The following is a 22,681-nucleotide window of genomic DNA, read 5'->3' on the forward strand; positions in this document are numbered from 1 at the left end:
TCTTACTTGTTCATTATGACACATAAATCTATCATTTCATCTAATTCTATAAATAACCCCAATGAAGTTTTAATTAACGTGTCAAATATATAAACTTGAGGAATATCATCTTTACTACAAGAGTCTGTTCAACTTGGAGCAAATTTAAATCTCCATTTTAATCTTATTTCTGCCATTAAAGTCTTATACTTCTCTTCATGTGCCTTGTTTGTTCTATGTAAATACTCAAATTTTTAATGTGTTTGTTGCTATTGCAAATGGGTGTTTTAAAAATTGTATCTTCTGTTTGTTTTTAGTTTGTAGGAATGTAACTGATTTTTTATTTAATTTACAAATGGCAATTTGGTAAATTCATTGTCTCTAGTAAAATATATATTATTCTATTTACGTGGAATCTAATTAATTGTGTTAAATTTTAAAAATAAATACCATATTTGTCTCATAATTGGGGATACCATTTTTGGAAATTTAGAAATATTTTATTGAATATGAAGATTATTTATCCTTTGAAAACTTTTTTAGTGCAACTCAACATTTATTAAACGTTACTATCTGAAAAGACATTGTACTAGATCTTAAGACTACAAAGATGAAAAATTAAATTCACAGCTTCAGTAAGGTTACAGTCTAAGAGGTTAAAGTTTAGACATATACACAATGAAGCATAAGACAGAATGTGCTAAGTGCAAAGGAAAGAATGGTCAGAACTAATGCACAGAGGTGCAGGGGTAGCAAAGGATGAGAACAGTTTAGGTGAAGTATAGAATGTAGGGTAGTAGTATGAAATAAACTCAGGAAGTCAAGATGGAACATTATAAAGGGACTTAAATGCTAGCTAGGAACACAAACAAAACCAATAGTGCTCATTCACCACTTCTATTTAACATATTACTGGAAATGCTGTCACTTGGAGTAAGGAAGGCTCTATCAATAGGGTAAGAAGTTCATATTTTATTAGTTAGGTAACAGGAAGCCCCTACAGGCTTTGGGGGCTGAGTAAAAGTGAAATGTGTGCATTAGAAAGATTATTTTGGCAGGTCTATGAAGGATGGTTTTAAGAGGGGAGAAGTTAGAGAGGTACGAGTTATGAAATTACTACAATAGTCTAGAAAATGGATAATGAGATTCTAAATTAGGATAGGGGACAATATGAGGAATGAAAATGAGCTATATCAGAAAACCATTAATCCATAAACTAATTCTGTGGGGAGAAGCCTAGAGATCAGAATAGACTTGTAATAAATATAGGGAAAATTATCAATTTTATATTGTGTTAGTTTCAACAATTTGAATTTTTTTAAAAACCATTCATTTTCACTTAGGATTTCTAATTTATCAGCTTGTGGCTATGTGTAATATTCACCAACAATTTTAAGAGACCTTTTCTTTTGTTAGGTATGAATGAATGAAAAGCATTTCCATATTATACACTATGCCAAGCACCATGCTAAGTTCTAGAGCTACAATAAAAAAAGCAAGTATAAAGGGGAAATTTTTGAGCAAGAGGACAACCCTGAGCATGCTATGGGAATTTAGACAGAGGGCAGAATGAGGACTCCAGGTTTCTGGGATGAAAACAAACAAACAAAAAAAACCCCTCAGTCTATAGGCAATCAAGTTTCTGGAAATTTTAATGGGATTCCAATTGTCCTTAAAGGGATGCAACCCCTTCTGACTCTTGCTGATTGTTGTTAATGTAGAAGGAGGTAGTGTATTAAGTATATTTAACTAGGAATTGTATCCTTTTTAACCATACCACAAATAAAATTATTTTTATTGCATTTTTATGCTCCATACTTGGTCTAAGCTAGGGCCCAACCCAGAACATCTGATGTTTGGTTAGGGGTACTTCTCTATGATCACGGTTAAATTCACTGATGAAGAGGGAGAAGGATAGTGGAGAAAGAGAGAACCTAGGGTGAATGGATGGCTAGATACGGGACCCTGGTACTTGGTGGCTAGTATTGTTAGAGGGAAGCCCTCTCAGTGAGATATGACAGAAACTCCTACAATGTCCTGTAGAGGTGAAGCTTAATGAATGCTTAAGGAACTTGACAGGGAAAGTTGGAAACAGCAAAATTACGCATCCCATGACTCATAAAACAGTTTTACAACAGCTGGGTCTCCAACAAGGAATATTCAAACAAAGTGTCTCTGAATATTTGGCAATTAGAGGTAGAAGTAGCTGCTTTTTTATTTTTAATGACCATGCCTTTAAGGCAGAGGAGTGGCTTAAACATCTAGTACCAGTACAGGTTAAAAAGGCAATGCTTACGGGGCAGTGATAGGTAGGACGCATATGAGAATCCTGATATCTGATACAGAGGTTTAGAAGGAGAATGTCTTATACTTTGCTAAAAAAAAAAAAATCAGGGATATAAGACAAGAGAATAAGAACTGGAATGAAAATAAGGATTAGGAACTGGTAGGTGGTGAGGCATGTAAGAAAAAGCTTTAGTGTACCATTATTACTTTTCAGTATGCTATTTTCCAGTCCACAGGGGAGTTAGCGTGTATGAGCTTTGACTACCAAGGAATTTGGGAAGTTGTAGGAAAAGTTTAACCAGCAAACTAATAAATCATTAGAACCAAGGCTAATGAGGGTATGGTCCAATGGATTTTTATGTATACTGATTTCTGGTCTATGGCTTATAGGTTTGGATGAGTGGTCTATGTCTTAGACAGAACAGGACTGGACAATTAAAATTTCATGTCTTTAAGATGAGGATGAATGGGGAAATTTTACTGATGCCTCTCATAGTATATATTTTTTAAAAATGAGCTTGTTAGTGCCCATCAAGACATTATATGCCCTCTGCTGAATACATTGATGCTCTTATGAGAATGCCAGAGATTGGGAACTGGATGCAATATCAATCTGGAATTAAGGGTTATGATGTTATATTCTTGTGAGCAAATGACTACACACTCTCTAAGATGATGTTCTTTGTGCCAATCAGAGCATTCACCTTTGAAAATCAGTATGGTAATATCCCATATGATTCTCAACCTGTCTCTGATTGGCAAATTAATCACTCTGGCCCTCTTTCTCCATTTCACGGCAAGAGGTTTGTCTTCACTCTAGTTGATACTTATTCAGGATGTGAAATCACAGTAATTCTACCAATACATCAGCCACTGTCAAAAACTCTTACGGAACATATCCTTTCTGGGCCCCAATGCATTGCTATCTCTAACTGGGGTCCCCTTTATTGTGAAGACTCAGATTGGGTGCATCATTATCACAGTTAGTGGCATTATTTCTCTTTCATTATATTCAGCTGCTATTGTTGAACTCTGGAAAGGACAACTTCATCATACCCCAGTTAAGTGTCAAGAGCTGAGTGTCCCCATACCTCAGGGACTGTTTCTGATAAATCAATGCTAGCCCAATGCTAGCCCAAAGAGAAGGGCTCCCCTGATCAGGTATCCTGGATCTGGCCTTTCAGATAGAGTCTCCTAAAAAGGATGGACAACTTTTGGGCCCAATCCTAATGAGTCGTTTCCATCCCTTCCTTATTCAATTCCCTGTGCTAATTCACCCAGACTTTGAGGTTTCTGCTTTGTACCCTTCCTCTCTACCCCCTCCATGTAATCTGGGAAAATGATTGAGGTTCCCTTTAAATGACAGTTTCCTTTCCTCTGGAAAGGTTCTGACAATTCATTTTTAAAAAGAGATCTAAAGGACCAAGACATGGAATTATTGGGAAATACTTTATTTTTTAACAATATTGTTAGCTGAGCACAGTGTCAAGTATATAGTAGGTCCTTAAGAAATCCTTGGTGACTTATGTAGCTTTCCTTTGAGGAAACAAGGAGGCCATCCTCAAAACTTGGTTAATTTAGAGGGCTCTGGGAAGAAACCTAACCTTTAAGGAATCAGCACTAGAAGTTATAGTAGAATTCCCACTGTCCTACACGGATGACTTCAGGTACTGTGTTGCTGATTGTTTTAAGTAGCATTTTATTTGAATTAAACCAGGAATTGGAGCTTTTTTGATCCTATACTAATTCCCCCCATTTCCTCCTTAATTTATAGTCCAGAAGTGCCTCATTACATTCTAACATGTACTCTAGACTGAATCTTGGGTGTGGCCTGAGCTACACCTGGTCCACAACAAATGGCAAGCATACCTTGGAATAGTACACTGATTACATTTTGATTGTGTGACAGAACCATAAATCTGTGGTTATCTAGGAAGAATATAACATTAATATCATAGATTTGTAAATGACCAAACCTTCCTTTATTTGGGAAGTTTTAGGGGGAATGCTTTGTCTCTACTTTTTCTTTCCTTTCAGGAGTTAGACAATCTGACCTTTAAGTTTCTTTCCAGCTCTAAAACTATGATCCTACAATCTTTTTGGCCTTTTATTTTCTATTTTATTACTTAATGCACTGAATGCTCTGGTGATAGGATGATTAAATAAAAAGTTTATATTTTAAAATTTCCTAAAGTTCACTGATGATTTAGTTACATATATCACTTAATATCCAACCTATATTTTTGGTTATCCAAAAGCAAGCATATTGTGCATTCTTCCAACACATGGAACAATAGTTCATTTTTGAGATCAGAATGACTCAGTTGAAAGCAATATCATTTAAAGAAAGTGTTGCTGGAAAAAAGTTTGGACATTTTCAAAGTCTTCAACAGAAGCTTGTCAATGTCACATAGATATTTGATACATAAGAAGTCCATTAGATTGATTAAACTAATTCTAGAAGGAGCAACTCAAATAGCACCATCTGCTTTCTTCGTATTTAAGTGAGATAACTTTAGCTGTTTCTCAAGCACATGCTTTCCAATACATTGCCTCAGTTCTCACATTCTGTTAAGTTAATGTTGAATCTTGGCAAATTTAACTCCTTAGCTTTTTAACAGGTAGCATAAAATGAGGTGCTCCTAAAGAAAAAGCAGTCGACATTACTTTTAGTTTTTTTTATTTTAGTAAATTAAAAGACAAAAAAAGGGATGACATGCTATTGAACTCTAATCATGAAGCTTTTCCTCCCAAAATATATAGTAAAAATAAGCAAGGAGATATTATGAGACATGCAAATCATTATCATTTGTCTAGGTGGAATCTTAGAGATCAAACAGTATAACCTCATTTTGCAGATGAGAAAGCTGAGGTTCAGAGAGGTAAAATGACTTCCCCTAAAATCATTAAGGGCAGAGTTAAGATTTAAACCTAAGCCCTCTGACTATAAATTCACTGCTCTTACCACTAGACTACTCTACCTTACAATGGAGTATACTCTATAAGACTAAGCTTATAAGTACCAGTAAGTTCATATTTTCTTTTAATATAAGTTTAGCACATGAGAGCATCACATAGTCTAGAGAGGCCCATTCTTGGAGTAAGAAAGACTTGAACTTGAGTTCTGCCTCTGACACATGAGGTATATGACTAGGCCCAATATAATTAACCTCTCAATGCTTTAAACAACTCTATATAAAACTAGAAATGATGAGTTGTAGATGTCTATTGATCAAGGATATTTTGATAGTGGGGGTTGCTTTTATCAGTAAAATCATAGGTTTTTAAAATTAATTTTAGTTTTCAACATTCACTTCCATAAGATTTTGAGTTCTAAATTTTCTCCAGCTCCCTTTCCTCCCCTTCCCCAAACACTCTCTGATAGAGGCTCTACATTTACAATCATATTAAACATTTTCATGTTAGTCATTGACATTACCTTTAACTGAAAAAACACTACTATCATCACCACAATTAAGTTTAAAGTGTTTTGAAAATACCACCTAATCCACACTATGAGAAACAATAAAACAATAAAAAATTTTTAAAAAAGAAAAAAACAAAAAAAGTTAAAATATCCTATCCTTCAACAGTCCTACTAAGGGTCCACATTATCTTCTTCAGTCTATAATTCTCAGAAACATCCTCATTATACACTGAAAGGTTTCTCTTTCCAAACTCTGCAGGGGCATCATAGGTGATAAATGTTGTAATGTAAACCTCAACCAGGTATTGGTTGGCACTCTCAAAGTTGCAGAAACTAAGATTCAAAAAGATGACTGCTCAACAAGTCAATGAGAGTCACAAGTAGAACCTTGTCTTGTCTTCTAGTTTGGTGTCCAAACTTTTTTGATAGTACCTCATCAGCAAAAAAAAAATTTTGTATATGCGCCCCCTAATATATACATATTTACTTACAAATTATATACACATACTGCTATACTACTGATTATAAATATTATAAAATTTACATAAAAATAGTAACTTAAAAAATGAGACAAAGAGGAAATATTATAGAATATTAGAATCAATAGGGAACCAATGAGTTTATTGAATAAAGGAATGACAAAGTCAGATATGTGCATTAGGAAAAATCACCTTGGCAACTGTGTAGAGGATGGTGTGTATGTATGTGTGTTGGAAGGTATAGAGGAGGGAGCTAGAGGCAGAGAGACCAATTAAAGAAAGCTACTCGATTAGTCTAGATATGAAAGGTGATAAGGTGGTTTTGTGAATAGAGAAAAGGGGAGCAATATAAGAGATGTGGAGGTAAAAAAAACAAAATTTGGCAAATGATTGGATATGTGGGTTGTTGGAGTATATAACAAGTTGAATATAACACTGAGGTTGTGAACTGAATGACCGGAATGTTGGTGTTCCCCTAGACAGTTAATGAGGACATTTGCCAGAGAGGGTGAGTTGGGTGTGGGGGTGGGGGAGGGAAGAGATAATTTAATGAGACCTGAAAGCTGCTGCTTGTTCCAAATCACTCTAAATGAAAAGAGTGGAGGTAGGGGTTTCTCACTGTACAGCATGCTGTAGCCATGAAGTGATCTGGAGGATGGAGGCTGAAGTGAGAAACAAATTTTCTCAATGGCACTTGCATGGCACTAAGCTGGGGTTAGGTTATAACTGCCCTGAGGGGCCAATGTTTTACACCAAAGAGACAGGTTGGAAGCTCATGCAGCAGAGGGACAGAGCAGAGTAAGTGTAATTGTGATGGAAACAAGCAATATAACTGGCTCTCCTGAAGAGGATAGGATGAAACCCATCTTCTGTTTGGCTAATTACATAATCCTTGGGGGTCAGGCCTGGCCTACCGCTTCTCTAGCTGGTCTAGATAGCTCTGATTGTTAAGATTTTCCTGACATCAAGCCTAAATTGATCTCTGCAACTTCCATCCATTGTCTCTGATTCTGACCTACAGGACCAAGAGGAACAGCTCTAATCCCTCCTCTACATGACAGCCCTTCAAATGCTTGAAAAAATTTGTGTGCTCCCTGCTTCAGCTCTTTTCTCCAAGCAAAACATATCCAGTTCTTTCAAATGAATCTCAAATCTTGGTCTCAAGAACTTTTATCATCCTGTATTCTCTCCAGCTGCCAATGTCCTTCTTAAACTGTGGAACCTAGACCTGAATACAATATTCCAGATGACTTCTGAAGAGTTGAGTACAGTGGATTATCTCTATTCCATTATAGGAAGCTATGTTTCTTTTAATGTAGCCCTTTATCACTCTGGCTTTTCTGGTTGTCATGTCAACCATACATGCTGACTCATACTGACCTTGCAATCTATCAAAACTGTTGGATTTTTTTTAGAGAAAAAATACTTTCTAATCATGCCTCTTCCATCTTATACTTGTGAACTTGATTTTTGTACCAAAGGACACGATTTTACATTTGTACCTTTTGAATTTCATCTTAACAGATTCAGCCTGATGTTTGTTTTAACCTTGCAGGGTTATATAACTGTGTTGGCTATACCTCCAAGTTTTATATCATCTACAACTTGATAAGCAAATCTTCTATGTCCTTATCCAAGTCATTTATAAAAATGTTAAATAGAACACATCCAAGCACAAACCCCTGGGGCACTTTACTGGAGATTCCCTATCACTTAGACATTGGATTACTAACAACTACTCTTTGTGTTTGTCCCTATTGTGAGTTCTGAATTCATCTAATTATTTTATCATCTAATCCATCTCTCCATCAGAATGAGTAAATTCATCAAAAGCTTTTTTACAATTTAGTTATAACACAGTTTATGGTATTCCCTTCATCTACTAGTATAGAAAGTTTATCAAAAAATGAAATTAATTTAGTCTGGCATGTTGATACCATACTGGCTTTTTGTAATCACTGCTTTCCTTCACCTAACACCTCCTTAGTGATCTGTTCTAGAATTTTTCCAAGAAATGAAGTCAAGATCATTGGTCTAAAGCAAGTTCCCCACCTGTGAAGAGGAGCACATGTGGCCTTGAGGCTGTAGATTCTCCATCCCTGAAGTTTGTACTCTTTTATATTTCATTTTTTTAAAGTCACAACACTTGCCCCTTTCCAATGTTGTGTTAACTCTCCTATTCTTCATGATCTAACAAGAATCACTGATTAGTCGGCAATGACATCTACTAGATCTTTCAGGACCTAAGGATATAGTCTATCTGATCAGGCAACTTAAATTCATCAGGGGACTAAGTGTTGTTATTGTCTCCTTACTTATTTTGGTTATCAATTCACCGTTAGTCACTTCTGTACTGTCATTTGCAATGTAAAAGTTATTTTCCTTTGTGCAGCAAACAGAAAAAAAAAGTTGAGCAGCCCTGCCTTTTCTCTGTTGTCAGTTATCATGGCCTTATGCACTCCTTCTTTGATCCTCCTTTTTTTCTCCCAGTACAGTTAAAAAACAAAACACCAAAGCCTTTTCTTCATTCTTAGGTTTTTTGTTGTTGTTTTTTTGGCCAGTCCCAGCTACTTCTGAGCTTTAGCTTTCCTGACACTATTTTTATAGGACTGTGATATCCTCTTATAATTATCTTCTATTTTACTTGGCCATTTTTCCATTATTTTATACATTTCTTTAAAAAATCTAAGTTGGTTCATGAGTTCCCTCTTCATTAACATTCGTCTCTTAGGACAAATTCTATTTTTCTTCCAATTTGGAATTGTTCCCCTTTATATCTTCAGAATTTCATTCTTGAACATCTCCAATCTATCCTCATTTGACTTTCCCTGAAGCATTTTAATCCATGGAATTGTATATGTCTTCCGTACCTGTGAAATTTATTTTCCAAAAGCTAGGATAAATGTCAGACTATACTCAGGTTTCCTTTCCTACTTAATCATGAACTTTAAGATAAGTGGTCATTTCTTCTAAAGGTTCCCATAAGTTCCACCCCAGCAACCAGTTCCTCCACATGACAATCAGGTTCAGAATGGAATTTCCTCTTGATACTTCCTCCAACATTTAAAGGATGAAATTATTCCTAAGGCAAGTAAAGAAGTTATTAGCTCCTCCTTTTCTGACTGAGAGCTCAAGTGGATGTTTACATAACTGACATCCTGCACCCCCCCCCATTATTATATCATACCTCTGTTGCTATGTTTGTGATGTTTCCCAAATTCCTTATCTATTGCCTCTGTCACTTCTATTTCTCCATCCTCTGAGCTGTATCCTAATACTCATGTACATTACAATGGTTGCTAGATTTTCCATAGTTTGCCTTCCTAACACATATTCTGTCCCTCTTATCGTCTCCTTTTACCTATCCTATTTCTTTTGAAGAATGTATACCCATCCAAAGCCATAGTTCAGTCATAGGTTTCATCACATTAAATCTCAGTAGTACCTCTGAGATGAAATTTGCCCTTTGCACTAAGATCTCTAGTTCCTCTTATTTATTGCCTAAACTTTGGGCATTTGTATATAAACATTTGCAGCCACTGGCTCCTTTTTTTTTTTTTTTTTGATTTGTCTCCTGTGAATTTATGGAGCTTAGCAGTGTCTGGCTCGTAGAAAGTGCTTAAATAATGCTTGTTGTCTTGACTTGACTTATGGGTATCTCAGTCACTATTCTTCCTTCTTTGCGGCTGCTCTTCATAATAGTTAACTTAAGAAAAATGCATAGACAGTCTTTTCTTTCCCATTCCTTTTAGTTTAAGAATCTTTTGATTAGATGTGCAAGACACTTGGTAATTACATTCTTACCAACCTTGAAGTGTACTATATCTCTGACCAGAAATCTGTCAGTCTCATATTATAGTATTTCTGGCAGTCCATGAATCAAAATTCTATTCAAAGACACAACCTTCTTAGCTAGTTGTTCACCCCCCAAAAGTTCACTGCTCACAAATTTCTATTTTTCATCCCTTTAATGGGCAATAGTGAGATAAATACAATGTATACGAGTGTCCCTATGGTTTTCACTTTCTTCTCTTTGACTTCAAAATCAATGGGAATACATCTCAGGTTTGTCCCAGAAGTGTAATTTGTCCTCAAATGAATTACTAAAGTCAGTCATTTCAATAAAGTCTTAGAAAAAATTTTTCTCTTTTTGAAATTAAATTTTATTCTCTCTCCCACAACTCTCCCCCTGTAACCTGCCTTCCCTCGCACTGAGAAAATAAGAAAAACAAAACCCATTACAAGCATGTATAATAAAGCAAAATAAATTTCCTCACTGGTAATATCTTAAAAATTAAGTTTCAATATGCTCTCTGTCAGGAAGTGAGCAGTATGTTTCATCATGAGTCCTTAGGAATTGTGGCTGGTCATTGTATATATGAAAGTTCCCAAGTCTTCTCTTTGTGTCTATGTATGCACATACACATATATTTGTTTGAATTAGCCAAGATCTGTCTCCTCACTCTCCCATCCCAACACTACTCCCACCCCCACCCCATGCACATGTATAGTCAATCCAACCAAATTTCCACACTGGCCGAATTCTAAAAAAATATGTGTTGGCAACTGAGTGCTTTCTCTCTCTATAAGGAGGTGCATAGCATGTTTCATCATCAGTCCTCTGTAATCCCAGGTGGTTATTATGCAGATAAGAGTTTAGCACAATAGTGTTCTATTATATTTATGAAATATAACTTGTGCATCCATTCCCCAATTTATGGACATTCCCCCCTACCCAGATTCCCATTCTTTGCCACCTTGAAAAAAGCTATAAATATTTTTGTACATCCCTGAGAATTTGTTTGCTTAGGACAAATAATCCCTCCTTTAATATACTCTCCAATTTTTTCATTTTCCTATTTTGTCATGTTAGCCAATATAATAGGTAATAAATAAATTAAATGAATAAATAAATAAATAGGTAATAATAAACAACCTCAGAGTTGTTTTGATTTGCATCTCTCTAATCAATAGTGATTTTGAGCATTTTTTCATATGACTATAGATAGCTTTAATTTTTTCCTCTGAAAACTGCCTGTTCATATCCTTTGACCATTTATCAATTGGGGAATGACTTTTATTCTTGTACATTTGATTCAGTTCTCTATATATTTTAGAAATGAGGCCTCTATCACAGACACTAGTTGCAAAAATTCTTTCCCAGTTTTCTGCTTCCCTCCTAATTTTGGTTGCACTGGGTATGTGCAAAAACTTTTCAACTTAATGTAATCAAAATTATCCATCCTGCACTTCATAATGTTCTTTATCTCTTGTTTGGTCATAAATTTCTCCATTCTCCATACATCTGACTAATATACTATTCCTTGCTCCCCTAGTTTGTTTATAGTATGAGCCTTTATACCTAGATCATGTATCCATTTGGACTTTATTCTTGTGTATGGTGTCAGGCATTGGTCTACGCCCAGTTTTCTCCACACTATTATCCAGTTTTCCTAGCAGTTTTTGTCAAACAGTTGAGTTCTTATCCCAGAAGCTGGGGTCCTTGGATTTATCAAACAGTAGACTGCTATATTCATTGACTTCTGTGTCTTGAGTACCTAACCTATTCCACTCATCTACCCTTTTATTTCTTAGCCAGTACCAAGTGGTTTTGATGACTGCTGCTTTACAATACAATTTGAGATCTGGTAGGACTAGGCCACTGTCCCTAGTATTTGTTTTCATTAATTCCCTTGATATTCTGGACCTTCAGTTCTTCCAGATGAATTTTGATATTATTTTTTCTCATGGTTTCTCCCATTCATTTTAATTCTTCTATGTAACCTGACTAAACTGAAAATGTGTTTAATAAGAATGTATGTGTAGGACCCATATAAGATTGCATGCCTTCTTGGGGAGGGAGGGGGAGAAAACTTAAGACTTATGGAAGTGATTGTTGAAAACTGAAAAAAAAATTAATTTAAAAAAATATATACCCTTAAATTTCCTCTTTACCTCTATCCTTCCTATTTTCATATTGAGTCAAATGTATTTCTATATTCAACTCGTGTGCGTGTGCATGTGTGCGTGTGCGTGTGCGTGTGCGTGTGTGTGTGTGTGTGTGTGTGTGTGTGTGTATTCTTCTTTTTGACCAGTTCAAGTGAATCCTCTGGAACTCCGTTCAAGAGTCTGAGGTTTAAATATTATTAGCCAGTCTTCCAACCTCTTCCTTGTCTACTGGTGCCCTCACATTGTGCTAACCTTCCACCTTCCTTTTTCTCCTAGTGTATTTCTCTTTCCTTTGCTTTCCATTCTTTTCTTAAAATCATCAAGGTATACATACCATAACCACTTCCAAGCCTTGTCTAATTTGACTCCCTCTATGAAATTGGACAATAGGGATCAGAGTGGACACGTGTCATCTCCCCATATTTGAATGTAAGCAGTTTATACTTGTTTGGTTCTTTATACTCATTTAAATTCTTTATGTTCATTCATGTTTACCTTTTTATATTTCTCTTCACTCCTGTGCAAATTTCTCCACATCTCTGTTTTTTTCATTAGGAATCCTTGGAAGTCTTCTCTTTCATTAAAGGTCTATTTCCCCTGTGGCATTATATTCAGTTTTTCTGGGAGAGTAATTCTAGGCTATTAAATCATATGTGATTTCAAAGTGGTTCTTTGATACATGGGTTCTTTCTGGCTGCTTGCACTAATTTTTTCTTTGACCTAGAGGCTCTACATTTTGGCTGTGATGCTCCTGGGAGTTTTCATTTTGGGGGTTCTTTCAGGAAGTGACCATAGGATTCTTTTTCTGCTTTGCCCTCTCCTTCTAAGAGATCTGGACAGTTTTACTTCAAGATTTCTTGAAATAATGATGTCTAGGTTCTTTTATTAGTAATGGTGTTTTGAAAATTTAATGATTCTTAGTTGTTTTTTCTCTCTCTTTTTTCCATGTCAGTCACTTTTGTAATGAGATATTATAAATTTTCTTCTGTTTTTTTCAGCCTTTTGCCTTTGTTTTAATACATGTATATACATATTCAAATATGTGTATGTGTGCCTATGTAGATATGTGTGTGTACATATACACACCCACATATATATATGGGGGGGCTTCTAATGAATCCATTCGAAATTTCAGGGAGTTTGTTGCTTGGGAAAGGTTTTCTACCTCACATTGTGGCAAGCTGTTAATTCCCTTTCCGATTCTTTTTTCTACAGCTCTCATTCCATTTATTTAAAAAAAATTTTTTAAAGTCTTAAAAAAAAAAAAACTAACCCCAAACTCTTGATTCATCTCTTCCAGGAATTCTAGTTGCATTTATGACCAAGCTGCTTTTTTCTCTAAGGCAATGTTTATAAAAGTTTTGGAGTCATTCTCTTCTGTGTTTATGTCTTGAATATCCCTGCCATTAGCTTATTATGGTGGGGTTCTTCTTCTGTTTGTTCATTCTTCCAGCCTACTTCCTGACTTTGGACTTGATGTTAGGGCACTTCTGGAGGGAAGGTCTGGACTAGTTCTGCTGCTGCTTTCTTGGAGCATTGAGTGTTGTGTTAATCTAGAATCTCAGGGACAGGCTGGGGAACCTCAAAGGTTTTAGTGCTCCAAAGTTGTCAGATTCAGGGCAAAGTCTGATTGTTGCCCACTGTGGTTTGAGCTCTCCAAGTTCCTGACCTGAATCTGAGCAAGAGTGGACTGCTGCTGGATTCTACTTCTATTTGCCAGCTGGAAAGTTCTACTGACTCACAGTGGCATAATTCCAAGTTCCCTTTTGGTACAGGATTCTTACCCTAATTAATTTGTCCACAGGCTAGGCTAGAAGTTGCGAGCTGGACTTTACTTTGTATCCAAGGTCTGAGCCATAACACTGCTGCTGAGGCTGCTACTTCCTGGCTTTTGAACTTCTTTTCTCTGTACATTGCCCAGAGGAGGGTGCCCTGGACTTTCTCAATGGAAATGCCACTATGATGCACAAGATCTCCTTGTCAATCTTTCCCAATCTGCAACCAGGGACTGGGTAGTGGACAACAAAGCTGCCCGTTGGTACTTGATCCCAGTCACAGGTCTGGATGTCTGATATCTCTTTTTGTCCTGGTGCACAGCCTCTCTGTGAGTGCTCCATGCTCCTTGTCTGATGCCGGTCTCAGTGTCCGTAGACCTGTCTCCACATGCCGAAGTGGGTTGGACAAAGGATTCACTGTGACTTTCTGGATCTCTCCACTAGGATTCAATGTAGTGCGTTTTCTAGATTCGTTAGAAGAAGTTCCTGGAGAGGAGCTTCCTTTAACTCTGTCACCTTGGCTCTAATTCAAGGTGCTTGTTATGTTTTAGAAACATGTCCTAGGAAGACAAGAGATCATCTTCATACTCATCCAGTGATCTTTCTCCTATAACACTTCCTCTAATTACAAACCTTTCACACTAGTCAAGCTAGTCTTTTTGTTAATCTACATAACACATGTTCAAGTCAGTCTCTATGCCTTTGATATGATTTTCTCAACATATAGTGCTTTCCTCAATCCCTGCTTTCAAGGCCAAGGACAAATGTAACAAATATCCAACGACTCGCATAGTTAATACTCAGCTCTCCTAATTACACATTTTAAAAACGTAACTTTCTGCAGTGGCAAAGAACATTGTGTTTGGAGGAAGGAAGAACTGGACTTAAACTCTCATCTTTGACACTCCATCTTTCTGTGACTGAAGTAAATTCCTAAGACTTAGTCACAGAGAGGTTTCAATCAAAGTTGTTGTAGGAAGCTCCTACATTAAGTTTCCTCCTATGTTGAGGAAATAATAGACCCCCTTCCACAACAAACAATAAATGTTTGTTAAAATGAATTAGTAAAAACCCCAAGAATATTAAAAATGTTAGTATTACTAAACAATTATAAAAACAGGTCACAAAAAACAATGTAGGAACAGAAGCTACAGTAGCAACAAACATTTCTTTTACATGTCATTTCCACAGGAAGCAAATTCTGAAGTGTTAACTACAGTTGTCCCTTCCACATCAAGGCGGGGTTAAGAGCACTGCACCCCCATGATCTGGAAAATCCACATAAATTTTTATAGCCCTCCCTTTTTACCAGAGAAGTCTGACTTTTTTTTTCTTTGATGGGGGTGTTTATAGTACCTTATTGTAAAACTTGGATTAAGTATTTGGTCATAGGCTTTGTGTTATCTGCTGGCCTTTGAACATCATCTCTGGTTTCTGCAAAACTCTCAAAAAATTCACATTTAACCTCTTATGCCAATCCACAATATATCGAAATTGCAATGGGGAAAGTCATGATGTGGAAAGGATAACTTTACACAGCTAAGTTTGCAAGAAGCATCATAATATTCAGACACTTCTAATTCTCCCAAATATTCTCAATCACATATTATTATTATCCCCTTTCTAGATACTTGGGTCATTTGAGTTATTAGTCTCAATGAACCAAATGATCTCATAAGGTCTCTTCAACCTCTAAGATCTATGATTCTATTATTTGCCTGATGAGCTGAGGGATCAAAGATTATCCAAGAACAATCTGGGTCCTCCTGGATTCCTATAGGTCTTGGTGCTCCTAGTAAAAGTCCAATCGCAAGGCATTTGACAAAACTAGAGTACTCACTTGCAGAGTCTAACAATGTGGTATGGTGAAAGGGTATGTGATTTGGACTCCGAGGACCTGAGTTCAAATCCTCGCTCTAACCATGTGACCATAGGAAATTTACTGCCCTTCTCTAGACAACTTATGGTATAGTGGATGGGTCTGGAGCCAAGAAAATCTGAGGTCAAATCTGGCTTCAGACCATGATTAGATATTTGACTGTGGGCAAGTAACATAACCTCCTGCTTGAGGATAATAACAGTGTCTGCTCTGCAGGATTGTTGTTAAAACTAAATGAGATCATTATAAAAAACACAGTACCTGGCGCACAGTAGGTGCTATACAAATGCTTATTCTCTTTCATTTCCCCCTCCTTGCCCTCTTTATCTGCAAAATGAAGAGGCTGAATTAGATAAACTCTAAATCCCTTTTCACCTCTAAATTCATAATCCTATGAACTCACCAAGTTTGTTTTTCTGTTGGTTTCCAGTAATTAATGACTCTGATATTAGGCTTATTATATTCATACCAGAGAGGCAAAATCAAAGTAGATAGAAAACTGACCTCTGAGTGTGGATGACCTGTGTTCAATACTGGCTGCATGACTGGATATGTTATTTTACCTACCAGTGCTCCAAAGCAGTTTCAGATTTATACTGTTAGAATTTCCTCACCTCTAGCATATTGACTTAAAAAGTCACACATTAATATTATCTAGATTTTACTCTATTTTTATTTATTTTGTAAATATTTCCCAATTACACTGTAATCTGGCTCTGGCAAGCACTCTGGAATGCTGGGCTGTGGAAGCCTGTTTGAAATTTCTGCTCTACACCAATTAAATAACAAGATTTAGTTCAATATCCAGATCAAGGCTCTTTCACACATAAACTCTTGCTTTTCAAGACCAATCATTTCTGTATTATAATATATATTAGAATCTACAGCATGTAACATAGGTGTGTCTATATTACCCTCTTCATCAAGTCTAGTGGCTCCTGATTACCTCCAGGATCAAATATAAAATGCTCTCTTTGGCATTTAAAACCTGGCTTCCCTATCTTCCTGGTGGTCTTACATTTTACTTTCCTTCAGTACCTTACAATCCACCAACACCTGCCTTCTTGTTATCCTTCTCCCACTACATTCCATCTCTTGACTGTACCTCTGCACTGGTTATTCTCCACATCTGCAATGTTCTCCTCCTCACTCCAACCTACTGGTCTCCCTAACTTCCTTTAAGACAGTTTAAATGGCCTCCCCTCCTCTGCTCCCTTCATGAACTGCTAGTGTCTTTCTTCAGAAACTGCCTTCCAACCACAATGTACATATCTTATATGCACACAGTTGTTTGAACAGTCTCTTTCCATTGGAATACGTCCTTGAGGGCAGGGACCTTGTTTTTTTTACCTTTCTCTGTATACCCAGTGCTCAGCACAATGCCTTCTACATAGTAAGCATAATGCTTATTGACTGATTATTGTTCTTTTGGTTAAAGGTAATTGCAAAAGTGGTTTCTAAAATAATCACCATTATTCTAGGCCACAATAAATGAAACACTGATACACTGTGTTTAAAATGAAATAGATATATCTAAATACAATGCATTGTAAATAAAATTATTTTATTTTGCACAAAAATCCTGTTATGAAGCTTGAAAATATTCTTATTTTACAGAAAATAGAAAATGAACATTGAGCTAACATAATTTGCAGTACACTTACATCATACATACATCCTTCTGGCCCAATACTATATACTATGCCGCCTGAATTCAGTCCATCATCCTCATTTCTCCAAAGAACTTTAGATACTACTTGAGATTCAGAGCTATGATTAGTGAGTTTTCAATTTGCCTTGGTAAGAATCAAGCTACTATGCCACTTGCGGATAAGCTCTACACAGTGTGGCTTTTCCCACCCCCTTTCCTAGCAACCTGTTATGTGTTGTCTTTTCGAAGTAGACTGTAAACTCTTTGAGGGCAGGGACTATCTTTCTGGCTTGTATTTATGTCTCTAGTGCTTAGCATGGTGCCTAGCACATAGAAAATACTTTATCAATCTATCTACCTAAATGAATACTTTCACTGGGAAGGCAGGATATAGTGAAAATGTACACTGGCTCTGGAGTCAGTGGACCTGAACTGCCCTCATACTAGGGGACTTCAACATACAGATTACATTGATGCTCTCTCAAACACACTAACCTCCAAATTCCTCAACTTATTAATTCCTATGATTTACTCCTCCTTTCCACTACAGCTACAGGAAAAGATGGCCATACCCTTGTTCTTGCTATCACCCACAAATGTAACACATACATGTTCACGATCATCTGCTGCCATTACATCTCTCCCTTTACTGTGCAACTCCAAATTCTTCCCTCCAAATGTTTCCTCCTGACTATGACTTCCAATCCCTTCCCTCCTCAGTTTTTCTCAGGTCATCAGTCCTATGCTAGCTATACTCTTCCCTTTCTCATTCTGACCACTATACACTGTAAATTGCCCTTTTCTTTTCAGTCTCTTGTCCCTTTATCCTACTGAAGATCTTGCCTGCTTAATTTCAGACTTGGATTACTCCCACTGGCTGCTGCCTTCTCTACCATTCACCTGCTGGTAAATGGAAGGCAGAGAAAATCATGAAACCATACTGAATGGGTCCTCTAAAATTTATGTTACATAATCTCAACTGGGTGTCACTGTAGCAAGATAATCCTCTTACACCTCCTCTACTCCCCCAATCAATTAACTACATCCGTCATGAAAGCAGCTTTTCCAAGTCTTTTCATCCCTTCTCAAACTTTCCATGGCTCTTTCTCTCCTCTTCCTCTCAGCTGAGAACACTACGTTATCTATCAGTAAAAAAACAAAAAACAAAAAAAACTGAGGTCACTAGCCAAAAGCCCCTCTTCTCTATTTGGCAACTCAATATTTAGATGCCTTCTGCTAATATCTACTCCTTCACCCTATCTCACATGAAGCTGTGGTCTTTCTTGCCAAGGCAAAACTCTCTACATTTACAAGCGATCCCATTCCATCCCATCTTCTCCAGCAAATTGGGCCCACCAACAGTACCACCCTCACTAACTTTCCCTCTCCACTGGCTGCTTTCCTGCATGCCCATATCTCCTCATTCTCAAAAAAAATCTCACTTGATCCATTGGTCCCTGTTAGCTATTACGTTATATTTCTCCTCTCTTTTGTGGCTGAATTCCTTGAGAAGGTTGTTTACAATTGGTGCCTCTAACTTCCTTTCTTCATACTGTCTTTTGAACTGTTTGCAGTCTGGCTTCCAACCTCATAATTCAATTTAAACCTTTTTTACCCTTCTCTCAGTTTTCACCCTTCTTGACTTCTGCAGCCTTTGACATTATCAATCAACCTCTTCTTCATATTCTCTTCTTTCTAGGTTGCTGCGATCTTATTCTCTCCAAGTTTTCTTCTGTCTGTAGCTCCTTCTCACTTTCCTTAGCTAGATCTTCATCCAGGTCATGCCCATTAATGTGGAGATCCCTCAAGACTCTGTTCTGGGCCCTCTTCTTTTCTCCCTCTATACTATTTTGCTTGGTGATCTTAATAGCTCCCCTGGATTCAATTATCACCTATCTTTTCCCCCAAATGTATCCTTCTTCCGTAACTTCCCTATTACTGGTGATGGCACCACCATCATCCAGGTTCACAAGCTAATATACTACCCTTAATTTTGCATTCTCTCTCAAACTGCCCCCCCCCCCAACACAATCAATTCCCAAGATCTGTCCATTCTATGTTCCTAACATCTCTCATATATATACCCTGGTCTATTCTCTGACACTGTCACCATCCTGAAATAGGCCTTCATCATCTCATGCCTGGGCTATTGCAATAGTTGCTGATTGTTCTCCCTGCTTCAAGTCTCTCCCCACTCCAAACTACCACCATTCAGCTGGCAAACTGATAATCTTCCTATACTACAGGTCTGTCCATATCACTTTCCCCACTCCCATTCAATAAAGTCTTTCACTGAGTGCTTTCACTGGCTGTCCCCAGTGTTCAGAAGCTTTCTTCCTCCTCGACTCTACCTCCCGGGTTCCCTGGCTTCTTCCAGAAGCCTTCCCAAGTCCTACTTAAGTACCTTCCTTATGAGAATATTGGCAACTTATCCTGTATATACCTTGTTTATACAGAGTTGTTTGTATGTTGTCTTCCTCATTAGACTATGAGCTCCTTGAGAGCGGGAACTGTTTTTTTTACCTTTCTTATATCTACAGAATTTAGCACATTACTTGGCACAGAGTATGCACTTAACAAATTCTAGTAAGTACTTCTCATGCTTACAACCTCTAGTAACCTGAAGCAAATCACTTAGCTTCCTCTGGCTCTCAATTTCTTCATCTGTAAAATAAAAGGATGGAAATTCATTGCCAAAGTTCCTTCTAGCCCTAGATCTATGACCCTATAATTTTTTGATGATAACTTCCCAGGAAAAAAAAAATCCTGTTTTATTTTCTTTGCCTAATATTATGCCATTAATGGCAATATTAAGGCAGGAACTTAAACATTTTTTACTTGCTATTTTCTAGATGACATTTTCAACCACCTTATTTTCCCTTTCAAAACTCATTTTCTAATGTAAAAAAGCAAACAGGAAAAGTAAATTATAGATTATAAGGGTGATAGTAGATAAGGAAAATATGAATATGAAATGATGGATTTGTACATAATTTAAATAGCAAATATTACATCTAAATTCAATTAAACATGACAGGAGTAAAGGAAGAGATTTAGTTATATTTGAAGTACTGTACTCAATTTTTACGTAAGAACAAAAATAATCCCTGTATTTCCTTTGGAACCTCCCTTCTTTCTCCATCTTTGCTTCACTAAATCATTCATAATTTACATTATCATTTCACTTCGACTCTCCTACTCCTAATACCCTTTGACTCAATTCAATAAAAATGTAGTACTTAGAATTAAAGGTAAGTAAATTAAGACTATTTTAAAAGATCTAAGATCTCATTCATTTAAGAATGCAACCTACACCTTCTCATCTTGTGCAATTCTTGTCCAAGTCTTTCTGTAAATTCTGCATAGAGGATCTCTCCAATGTAGTGAATGCCTTCCTCTGGGTCTGCTAAGAACTAATTTAGCTATCATTAGGAGGCTGGCCTCTTTAAGAAGAAAATATTTTTGATTGACTACAAAGTGTAATGAAAAACCACAGAGTACCTCAGCTCACATACCACCTCTGAGGTTTAGTACATGTGTGAACCTGGGCAATTTATTTAACTTCTCTTGGCTTCAGCTCCCTTTTCTGTAAAAAAAAAAAAAAAAAGGGGGGGGGGGGGCTGTTGTAGATGACCTGTTAGGTTCTTCCCAGTTCTAAATCTTGTGATCCACGACGAAACATAAAAATATCAGAGTGCTTCTCAGTCTTGTAGTTCCACCGAGAAGGTGGGAAGAGGGTGCTAAGAATTACAGAACCAATCCATGTTAGTTGGCAAAAAAAAAAAAAAAAAGCTTACTTGTGGAATCTACCACCAGCCTGTTATCCAGACAGGAGTTGGATCACTCAATCACAACCTCTAACAGCACCAGAAACTAATATAGGGCAAAGTAACTACCGGATATAAGCAGGAATTCTTCCTCCGCCTTCTAAGAGTCGAACATTATACAGCGAACTAAAAGCAATTCGGTAACTGGTGAATGTGCCAGCCCAGTACCCAGACGACCCTATAATCCTATAAAGTGGTTGCAGAACAGGTCTCCCCTAGACTATCTGACAATGGCAAATTCTCTACTGTTGAACATCATCCAAAAATCCAAATCCCAAAGTGCGACGGTCTACCTGAACAGGTGGCTAATCAAAGAGATCAATTCCTTCAAGATGCGAAAGAGACTTGGAGACACTGATCACAGTTTATGTAGGGAAAGGCTCTGCACGTGGAGGGCGATGACGGGAGGAGTACACAAAACTGGGGGGGGGGGGGGTAGATTCATTCTAGAATAGCCTGGGGCCCCAGGACGCCCCCCCCCACTCAGGTGCCCCGCTGGGGGCACCAATAGGACCAGCAGAGGTTAGACTGGCTTTCCACACCCGGGGGAGCCACGAGCCCGGGAGCAAAACTAGAGATAAACTTAAGAACTCCACATCAGGGGAATCCGGGGGTGCAAACCCCAGGACAGCCACCCCTTCTTGCACCCGCGCGCCCAGTCTCTCGCCTTCTCGCGGTCGGGCCTCCCCCGCCCCCCACGACGCCAGGAGCTCCGGGGAGGGGTCCCTCGGACGGCCCCGGCCCCAGGCCCGGGCGCGCCGCCACCTCCCCACCTTCCCCCCGCGGCAGCGCCGCTCCGGCCCGGGGGGGACGGTCCCCGTGGCGGCCGTTAACGTCCCAACGACGCGGAGGCCCCGGCTCCGCCGGGAATGCGCCCCCCGCTCCCTCGGCCTCCCCGTACCGTAGGTCTCGGACATGGCCGTCTGCGACATCTTGGGAAGCGGGCGCCGCCTCTTCCCCCGGTCTCCGGCTGCAGCTCGGGGGCCGGGGGGTGGGGGGTGAGGGAGAGGGCAGGAGCGGGAGGTCAGTGGCGAGAGCGAGGTCTGACCGGGGCTGGGGAGTCCGAGGAATTGGTGGGGTGGAGTGGGGTGGGCGGGGAAGGAGGGGCGCGGCCGGGTCCCCACGGCAACCGCCAGCCACCCCGGAGCCGCTCCTGCTCAGGACCGGACCGCGGGGTTCCGCGCAGGCGCACACCGCCCACCCACCTCCCTCTCTTCCCTCCCCTCCCTCCCACCCCTAGAGAGATCGGGGAGGGGCGGGGCCTGGCTGGGGCGGGGAGGAGGAGAGGAGGGGTGGAGGGAAGGTAGTACTCGGAGACCGCGAGCCGGGGGAGCCCGACCGCCCAGCCTCTCTCGCGCCTGCGCACTGGGCGCGGGAGGGCCTGGGGGCGGCCCGCGAAAGCCCTGGATCACCAAAACAAAGAGCACGT

At 38.6% G+C, this 22,681-nt stretch overlaps 1 protein-coding gene across 1 annotated transcript in view; it reads right to left on the reverse strand.

The window, feature by feature from the left end:
• RAB4A (RAB4A, member RAS oncogene family) overlaps positions 1–22,531 on the reverse strand; it is a 45,289-nt gene extending 22,758 nt beyond the window's left edge. The window contains exon 1 of the mRNA XM_072647476.1: positions 22,154–22,531. Coding sequence (XP_072503577.1) covers positions 22,154–22,184 — 31 coding nt within the window. The 5' untranslated portion in view covers positions 22,185–22,531. The remainder of the gene's footprint in view (positions 1–22,153) is intronic.
• Between the last annotated feature and the right edge of the window lie 150 nt (positions 22,532–22,681).

This window comes from Notamacropus eugenii, chromosome 2 (genome assembly GCF_028372415.1).
Source record: "Notamacropus eugenii isolate mMacEug1 chromosome 2, mMacEug1.pri_v2, whole genome shotgun sequence".
Taxonomy (NCBI): domain Eukaryota; kingdom Metazoa; phylum Chordata; class Mammalia; order Diprotodontia; family Macropodidae; genus Notamacropus; species Notamacropus eugenii.